General features: G+C 30.7%; 1 protein-coding gene across 1 annotated transcript; it reads left to right on the forward strand.

The window, feature by feature from the left end:
- Positions 1-324: 324 nt before the first annotated feature.
- On the forward strand, positions 325-2,716 carry LOC115966412 (zinc finger MYM-type protein 1-like). Its single transcript, XM_031085650.1, has 2 exons — positions 325-1,412; positions 1,461-2,716. The coding sequence occupies exons 1-2, from the start codon at positions 398-400 to the stop codon at positions 2,714-2,716; spliced, it is 2,271 nt and encodes a 756-aa protein (XP_030941510.1). The 5' UTR covers positions 325-397.
- The last annotated feature ends 7,957 nt before the right edge of the window (positions 2,717-10,673 follow it).

The following is a 10,673-nucleotide window of genomic DNA, read 5'->3' on the forward strand; positions in this document are numbered from 1 at the left end:
TTTAAGAATTATTTAATTGTTTAAAAGTTAATTGTTTAATTGTTTAATAATTAAAGCTATATAATTAAATTAACCAATACATTATAAAAGATAAATTAATTAAATTATTTGAGGGGTTATTATTAATTAAAGTTGTATTAAAAATGGGTTAATTGTTTAAATTACAGTGAAAATTTTGTTTTTTCTTTGAGTATGAATAACATTCATATAACTAGGCAAAAATTTCTAATTAAAATTTTATTTTTTAAAATTCTTTTCAGGTTAATTGAGTCATATTCTTGAAGCTAAAAGAATTATGAGCAAACGAAAAACAATTGATGCATTCTTTAAGAAAAAAGATGTTAGCAATTCAGAAATTAGGACACCTGTGGCTATAGAAACAAATGTTAATATTTCGATGCCTGATGAACACCCCTCCAAATGTCCAAACCTTCAATCTGAAGAGATAGATCGTGATCCAGGAACACGTAAACAAATATGTGAATTTCCTATCAATAAACAAGATGAAATCCGACGAGCTTATCTCATAAAGGGTCCATACCAACCTGAAAATATAGTCTATCCATACAATGATGATACTCATCGTCGTCGATTTAAACCTTCATGGTTTGTTTCACATAAGACTTGGTTGGAATACTCACCTACAACGGATGCATTATATTGTCTACCTTGCTACCTTTTTAGTAAGAAACCAATAGGTCGTCCCGGATCAGATGTATTCATTTCAACAGGTTTTAATAATTGGAAAAAGGTGAAAGATGGAATGAATTGTCCTTTAATTCGTCATGAAGGGAAAGAACCAAACTCTCCACATAAAATTGCTGTGAAATGTTGCAAGGATTTACAGAATTATTCACGACATATTGACAAGCTAATTGAGAAACAAACGTCAAAAGAATTAGAGAATAATCGGTTGCGGCTCAAAACCTCAATAGAGTGTGCTCGATGGCTAGCATTCCAAGCTTGTGCTTTTAGAGGTCATGATGAAAGTCTTGATTCAAAAAATAGAGGCAATTTCATTGAATTGATAAAATTCACATCAACTTTTAATGACAAAGTAGCTAGTGTTGTCTTGGAAAATGCTCCTGGAAATGCCAAATATACATCACCTACAATTCAAAAGGAGATTTTGCATATTCTTGCTAATAATGTGCGAAATGCTATTCGTGAAGAAATTGGAGATGCAAAATTCTGCATTCTTGTTGATGAAGCTCGGGATGAGTCGAAGAGAGAGCAAATGACCATCATTTTGAGATTTGTTGATAAAGAAGGTTTTATTAAAGAGCGTTTTTTTCATGTTGTGCATGTTAGAGACACTACTGCATTGACTTTAAAGAATGAGATATGTGCTGTCCTTTCTCGTTATAACCTCCACATTGAAAATATTCGAGGTCAAGGATATGATGGGGCTAGTAACATGCGTGGTGAATGGAATGGATTACAAGCTCTTTTTCTTAAAGATTGCCCATATGCTTATTATGTACATTGTATGGCTCATAGGTTGCAATTAGCTCTAGTTACAGCATCTAGAGAAGTAAAAGATGTTCATCAATTCTTTGATCATTTGGTCAATATTATCAATATTGTTGTTGGTTCTAGTAAGCGTAATGATGAATTGCAACATGCTCAAGCAGAACAAGTTGAGAATATGATTGCTTCTAATGAAATTGAGACTGGAAGAGGTGCAAACCAGATTGGTACTTTGCAACGAGCTGGAGATACTAGGTGGGGATCTCATTTTCAATCTATTTGTAGTTTGATTAAAATGTTTGACGCTACTTGCAAAGTTATCAACACTATTTCTGAGGAAGGGGCTAATTATAAACAACGCGGTGATGCCGATGGAGCTTATCATGTATTAACATCATTTGAATTTATTTTAATCTTGCATTTGATGAAAGAGATAATGGGAATTACTAATGTTCTTTGTCAAGCTTTGCAACAACAATCTCAAGACCTTTTAAATGCCATGCATTTAGTTTCAACTACAAAATCACTTATTCAAAAGTTGAGAGATGATGGATGGGAGCCTTTACTTGCTAGTGTTATATCATTTTGTGAGCAACATGAAATTGATATTCCTGATATGAATGCTCGTTACACTAAAGGTCGAGGTAGATATCGTCGTCAAGATGACAATTTAACAATGGAACATCATTTTAGAATTAGCATATTTACAGTTACAATAGACTTTCAATTGCAAAAATTGAAAAGTAGATTTTGTGAGCTAACAACGGAACTTGTCATTCTTAGTTCAGCTTTAAATCCCAATGATGCTTTTAGATTATTCAAGATTGTTGATATATGCAATTTGGTTAAGAAATATTATCCTCAAGATTTCACTGAACATGAACAAGAACTTTTGGAGTCTCAATTGCGACATTATGAGCTTGATGTGATAAAACATCCAGATTTTCAGAATATGAGCACAATTTCCGAGCTATGTAGGGGATTAAAAATTTCAGGAAAGTCTAAAATATATTTTTTGATTGATAGACTTATTCGTCTTGTGTTGACCCTTCCAGTTTCTACAGCAACTACAGAACGAGCTTTCTCAGCTATGAAGTTGTTAAAAACAAGACTTCGCAATAGAATGGAGGATGAGTTTTTGGCAGATAATATGATAATTTATATAGAGAAGGAAATTGCAGGGAATTTCACTATTGAGATGATAATGGATGAATTTTATTCCATGAAAAATCGTCATCAGGCATGATTTGATTCGGTTGATGACCCGACCTGACCCAAATAATGGGAGATTTACTGAGGCTTAGTCCATGGAGTGGAGGCTTGGACCGACAAAAAATTTTTGGCCCATTTTGTAACCCATTTTGAATCCTGTGTGCAGGATATAAAAGCTGTATTTTTTGGTGATTAGGGTTTTGTCTTATTGTTGTTTTTGAGAAAGAAAAACACTGTAGCCGCACATTGTAATTTTCTTTGATAATAGTGAAATCCCTGCAACTCCGTGGACGTAGGCAAATTGCCGAACCACGTAAATACTGTCTTGTGTATGTGATTGTTTTACTTTTGGCGTTTTGTTTTCTCTATTTTTTTGTTTCTCACAGGTTTGAAATTTCGGTTGAATTCCCAACATGTTCAAGTATATAATAATATATGAAAGTTGATAATTTTGTATCCAATAGACTTAAAAATTATATTTGGTATATTTCTGTTACAACCCGGCCCCCCCAAGTCTGTATTCCTGGCTACGCCCCTGGAAATATTAAAACCAAACTATAAACAAGGATGATAGCGTAGTTGCTAGGAGCTACTTCCAATTCTATTATTCCAAAATTAATACTCTTTAATCTCAACATCTCTCCCTATTTACCTCGTCAAGCTTGCCATATCTAATGCAAAACAACATCTGAGTACATCTTTCAAAAGCTCCTTACAATTGCATATCATCCTTTCTTCAAACTCTATTCCACCAAAATCAAGGAATAAATCATTGCTTAAAGGCTAAAATTCATCTACAGAATAAGCTAATTGAAGGGATATTAATGACAAGGAGTGATATAATTTAACAAAATCCAGTAAAGGCCCCTCCTTAATTCACAGAGGTTGAAATTCATATAATACCCACAATATATAATGAGTCTTCAACTGACTAAATCAAATAGAGAGACAGACAGAGATACATCAGATGTGCAATAAATAAAAATTGCATAATTTGAAAAACTAACAAAAATTTTGGGGAAACAAAACAAACATTGCTAATTTAGAGATTTCACAATTTGCATGATTTAGAGTTTTGTTATTTTGTTCCTTACCTTCCACCATATCAAAGAGATGCTGATCTTTTTGAGAAGCCCTCTAGATGCCAAAAGAGATTAACCCATCACAAAACTCGCAAGATATAAGTAGATAGAGAGGCAAACAAAGAGAACATGAGATAAAAGAGTGTTTTTTCCTTTTTTTTCTTAAACTTTTATATGAGCTTCACCAGTAACTAATACTTATTCCATTAAAATTAGATAAACGGTCAAGATTAATAAAATTAAAATCAACTATGTGAGATTTAGGTGGGTATCATACTCACTAAACAAAAAGTGGGTAGTGTAGAATGACCTATGTTGTTAATATGCATACCAAGTTTAGTGCCAAGGGAAGGCTATTCACTATTCTATCTAAAAACCCATCTTTTATACATAATTTAAGTATAAAATCTTGAAATTTAAATATTTGACCAATGACAGATATTTGTCTCATATAATCTTGAATTTGGAAAGCATTTAGAATATAAGAAGAACATCTAATCTAACTGTAAATTTGTTAAAAATTCACATTCAATTAATAAATATTGAATGCAGATTTGAGTGAACCCTTGAGAGAGATGTAAATGGGTTTGGATGCAGGAAATCTATGTAGCGTTCGAAAGCTGAGGTTATTCTCTTCTTTTTTGTTTTGTTAAGTGTGAGTTTGGATACTACTTATTTTGCTGAAAACTAAAAATAATAAAAAAATAATTTTCGAATTACTGTTTACACCAAAAGCACTATTCATTTGCCTATTTGCACTGTTCAGCACTGGTTTAAAAAAAAAAAAAAAAAAAGAAAAAAAAAGGAAGGCAAACATGCGTCTGCGTGAAAATGTAGACGCAATCCAGACACTCTCTAACTTTACAGATACCATCCAGATAGTAAATAATAGCAAATACAAAATTAATTAAAAGGAAAAGAGATCATTTTGTATTGTTTTGGTCTGGTTTTTTTTTTTTTTTTAATCTCTATGTTTTCACATGTTTAGTTGCCAAAAAGTATTTCGATCAAAGAATAGAAAAAGTAAATCTTAATTGTTTTAATTTTTGTGTTTATTTTTTATTTTTGTTATATTTTCTAATATTTAAATGCTTACATGGTATTATTTAATATTTATTATAAAATTTTAATATTATTTTATTAGTCATGTCAGTTTTTTTAAGTGTGCCACACCACATAATGGTAAAGACTAAATTGATTGCAAGTTGAAAATAATAATAATCAAATTAGCCATTATTAAAATGTAAAAATCAAATTAACTATGATCCCAAAATTTAAAGACCGAAATGGTTTGTGGGAAGAGAAATAATAATGGATAGGGAATCAAGAAAATCCTAAGTTGCAGTTTGATAGATATGATTGGTATTGTTCTTTATTTTGTAGTTACGGACCAATCACATCCTAAATAAAGAAATCTATTCGAAGATAGATATGAATTTATGATAAGATATTTGAAATTTGCATATGCTTTTAAAGAGCAAAGGAGCATCAATACACATGTAGCTGCCATTTGTGAGGTTGGGTCTCTATCTAAAACCATCAATACACATGTAGCATCAATACACTTAACTGAGGATCATGCCCTTGCTGCCACCGTTGAGATAGACAAGACCCACCCCTTTTGGAAAAACCCCAGCTCGAACTAAGCACCAAACTATCACCACAAACCCAACTGGTTTAGTACTTATAGTTCCTTAATCTCATCATAAACCCAACTTATTTTATGGTGAAGAGGGGAGCTGTGGAAGAGCTGAAGAGGTGAGGTTAGAAAGAGAAAAAAGAGAATTTGGGAAAATCTATATATATAATGAGAGATGGATTCAAGTTACATTTGATGTAACTCTTATTAAGTTACACATTTTTTACATCGTAGACTCATAAGAGATCTAATGGCTAAAAAGATATCATTAAATGCTATTGGTTTCCACCTCATTCATAATTAATACTAGCTTTTCTCTCTCTCTCCTTATTTAATGTTTTTCACTTGATTAAAGAGCATATTGCCATTTTTAACAACTTGCAGAGATTTTACCTTAAAATCTTCCAAAGCCATGAGGTATTTCTCAACAGTTTATAAGGTATTCAAGCACCAGTCACAGACTCACAGTTTCCACTCATATTACTCTTCTCCAGTAAATATAGTTGGGTGAATCACGTATTGGAATTGCATCAAGGCGATACTATAGATGAACTTAGAGTTTTGTTTGACATGGATGGGACATTCACATCAGAAATTGACAATTTAGCTACTCTTTTCACTAAAAAAAAGGGTTAAAAAGCTCTCATTGTATTTCAAGTCCATTTGGCATCATTACTCTAATTCCTATACTTACTAGTCAGTTTCTTCATGGTTACAGTCTTGATTCTTTAACAGACCTTTCTCTTTTTTTCTTTTTTCTTTTTATGTGAAACTGAGTGGGGAAGTTCTCGACTATGTTTTATCTAATTGCCCATCCATTGAAAGATTATATGTGGGGTGCTCAAACTCTCTATTGAATTTAAAGACTTCTAGCCCTTTGCCCAAGTTAAAGCATTTAGAGATATTAAACTGCAACTCTCTGAATCATATCCAGATTTCTGCTATAAATCTTGTTTCTTTCAATTATTCTAGGTTTCAAAAGACAAAAATCCTTTTAGGGGATATACCTAACTTTGTTAATCTGTCTATAAATTATGGCTATATTCAATATTTGGTGAAAAATGATTGCATGATTTTGCGTTATCTCTCTCAGCACGAGACACTTGGGTTAACCTTCTTATATCAGGTTAGTCATAAATTTCATGACTACTAATTCCATTGTGCTTTTTTACTTTTTTTTTTTTTCTTTTTTTCATAAAAAAAGGTTTATGAATGATATTTGATATGATGGTTCAATTGTTTATGAAAGATCTTTACCGGTTCCCCAAATTACTAGAGCTAAGAAATCTTGACTGGTGCTCAATTACCTTATAAATTGTTGAGAAATACCTCATGGCTTTGGAAGATTTTAAGGAAAAATCTCTGCAAGTTGTTAAAAATGGCAATATATTCTTTAATCAAGTGAAAAACAATAAAGAAGGAGAGAGAGAAAATGCTAGTATTAATTAAGAATGAGGTGGAAACCAATAGCATTTAATGATATTTTTTTAGCCGTTAGATTTCTTATGAATATATGGTGTAAAAAACGTGTAACTTTACAAGAGTTACACCAAGTGTAACTTGAACCCATCTCATATAATAATAGGTGAAGCTGAGAGAAACTCAAATTAGAATTCCAAATTAGAATTCTAATTTTGCACCATATGTCCTAAATTATTTATTATTAAAGAGTTTTATTTTTTAATTTTAGAATCAAATGTGGGATCACATCATAAATATTTATTTAAGTGGGTCATTAAGTACAAAAACCAAAGAGTTTAGAATAAATGAATCGCAAAAAAAAAAAAAAAAATGGACAATTTACATTTTATATCTAATAATATCCATACAAAATTTTTTAAAGAGTTAATAAAATATAAAAATAACTAACAATAGTATTTAAATTATATATATAGAAATTATATTATGCATCTTATTATATATCTTTAAATGTATCCATGCATAACATACATTGGGAAAAGTTAACGGATGTGGCCTAAGGGCAATGATTTAGGAACTATTATTAGAAAATAAATTTTGGAAAAATGATAAAGCAATTAATTTTTTTGACAGTTTTTTATATTTTCCATGCATGAAAGTGGTGTCAAAACTTTATTAAAATAATTTGTTAATTGTTACTCTAAGGGCACCTGTTAACATTTTTTTTTTTTTTTTTTTTTTTTTTTTTTTTTTTTTTTTTTTTTAAGAATCAAAGTGATATACATTGACTGTGGAAGCAGTTGTGTCATTAATTTCTAGAATATTAAAGGCAATGGTTTAGAAACTATATTATTAAAATCAATTTTGGGAAAATGATAAAGTAATTAATTTTTGTGACAATTTTTTATATTTCTCATAAAAATGGTGTCAAAACTTTCTTAAAATAATTTGTTAACTATTACTCTAAAGACACTTGTTAACATAACTTTTATTTATTTATTTTAAGAATCAAAGTGATATACGTTGACTATGAAAGCAATTGTGTCATTAATTTCTAGAATATTAATGACATGGTAAGTACTCTATTTCTTATCGTGATCTTATAAGAATCAATGGCTAAAATGGGGTGTAACTTGGTTAAGCCTATATTGGATGTTGCTTGATAGTTCGGGCTTTTTATCTTTTCTTAATTAAAGAATTGGATTAGTTCTCAATTAAATGATTGTTTAGTTTTTTTTTAAATAAAAAAATTGAACTCAACTATTTTTTTGAAAGTTGCTCTAGAATGAGCATGGGTTAATTAAGTAACCTCCAATGGATGGTGAAGATAAATGGCCATGTATCTCAATTAAACACACTAATGTGACAGATATCTAATGAACATGTGGTTCGGGGGAAAAACAGAAGGAAGTTTTTAAAATCCACATTGCACATTGCCCATGTAAACATGCATGTTTTCAAATTCAAACTAAAAAAGCTAAACTGATGCCAAATGCCTTTTACCATCTTAATGTCTCAATTGAATTAGGGCTTGTTTATGATTTTCATTTAAGTTTGACCATTCTAGTTCATTTTTGTATTATTTTAATTTTTTTTTATTTGTGTCACATTAAAAAAAGAAATTGACAAAAGAATCCATTATTGACAAATGAATCACATAAACGTTTAAAATCTTATTTATAGAATTTAAACCGAACTGGTTGTTATTAATTAGAAATTAAATTCTACCAAGAGTTATTATTAAACAACATACTTATACTATCTGATTATTTACTTCACATCAAGTTAAACATAATCCCAAATTGATCATATAAGTATTAATTACGGTTGTGTTAAGTCCTGTATTTAGTATAAATCTATCTACATTTTCTAATTTATAAAAAAAAATAAAAAAAAGAAGTTGATACATTTGATAATTGCATGGTACAAACAAAAGACTTTACAAGAAGTTTTTATAAAATAAAAATCTTAATCTTTATATGATAATTAGTGAAAATTATATGTATAATATCATATTAGAATGTTGAGAATTTTTTTTTTTAAAAACAAACTGATAATTTATTTAAGAAGTAATATGCACTAAATCAAAGTACAAAGATTTCAAATCTGGAGGAGTAGAGTCCTCAATCTAAATAACATCATCAGAGATATGCCTAGCAAACCTAGCTAAAGAGTGAACTACAGAATTACACTCCTTATGAATAAAAGAGATAGAAAAACATAAAAGACCAGCCAAGGAGGAATGAATGTCCAAGAAAATATGGCTCAAACGAGAAGAGAAAGTCCCAAAATCAGTGATGTTATGCATAACAGTGGCGCTATCTCCTACAATAACTAACTCTCTAAAACCCAAGCCAAGGGCAAACTCAACCGCATGACAACACGCCAAAACCTCAGCTTCTTCAGAACCAGAAGCCGGGGCACCTCTAGCAGAAGAAGCAGCCATCACTTCGCCCTTATCATTCCTGATAATAACACCAAAACCTGTTGCAGAAGGGTTTGTGAACATCGCAACGTTAAAATTCAACTTATTACTAGGATCAGGAGGAGGCTGCCACTAAGATGAAGCACGTGGACATGGAGAAACTCCCAACCGAAGCTAAGAGTTTTTGAAATCTACTAGAACCTCTTGGGCTCGCTTGTTCAAAAAGGTTGGGTCTTGGATCCTCCCACCATGCACAACAACATTCCATTGATGCCAAATAAACCAAGCCTACACAAAGAAAAATTCCAGCTCCTCCAAACTTAGCTGAGTCATCAAATACTCCAACAATCCCAGCATATCAACTTGGCCAGTCCCACATTTTTGGATAGCGAAGAGACTACTAGCCCATACATCTTGAGCTACCCCGCAATTCCCCAAAGCATGCAGATCGGAATCATGGTTCTGCTCGCAAAGCTCACACAAGGAAACATCAAGAATTTTCTGACGCTGCAAATTATCTTTAGGGGGCAAAATATATTATGGCAAGCTCTCCAACCAAAGATCTTGACTTTATTCGGACTTGAGAATTTTCTTTTGAAATAATTTCTTATATATATTGCCGTGTATATTAAACAATTTTTTTAAAAGACAAACTATTAATGAAAAGTTGATATGAACTATATATTTAACCATTTATTAAGAAACTACTAATAAAAAAAAATTAATAATATAAAGAATTTTTTTTGAGAGAGAGTTTTAACTTATAGTATTCGCTTTTGATGATGTCCACTTCTGATGATAGCTCTTTTATTATCAGATCAAGACACTAATCGATTTTTTGTGTAGGCAAAAATTGAACTTTAGATCTCTTATTCAACAATCAGAGACTTTACCAGTTAAATTAACTAGAACTCACATATAATAAAGAATTATATTAGATGAATAATTCAAAAAGGTAATCAAGTTAGGCTTTTTAATGATTCTCAAAAAAAAAAAAAAAAAAAGTTAGGCTTTTTAATCAATTTAGAAGATATAGGAGAATGAGCTAAGAACAAAAAATCATATGTAACCATGTACACAAAAATGTATAGATAACATAGTTAATATATAAATGTGTGTATAAAATATTGCTACACGTAATCGCCACCATGACAACCAAAATAAAAAATCATTCTTACGGATTACATACAAAAAAAAGAAATGTGAATTAAACAATGTGTTTTTATATTAGTGATTTCTTTTAATTCTTGATTAAAACCAGCATCAATCGTACCAGATAAAATAAAATGACAATGTACTTAGACATGCAAATCTAAATAATTAGACACCAAAACAAAGTGGTTTTTGTATGAAGATGTTTAGAGATAGAGTTCAAGGTTAATTCGCCTGAATGGTACGTACATCCAATACCAAAACGAAGAAGCAA

Source organism: Quercus lobata, chromosome 11 (assembly GCF_001633185.2).
Source record: "Quercus lobata isolate SW786 chromosome 11, ValleyOak3.0 Primary Assembly, whole genome shotgun sequence".
Classification (NCBI taxonomy): Eukaryota; Viridiplantae; Streptophyta; class Magnoliopsida; order Fagales; family Fagaceae; genus Quercus; species Quercus lobata.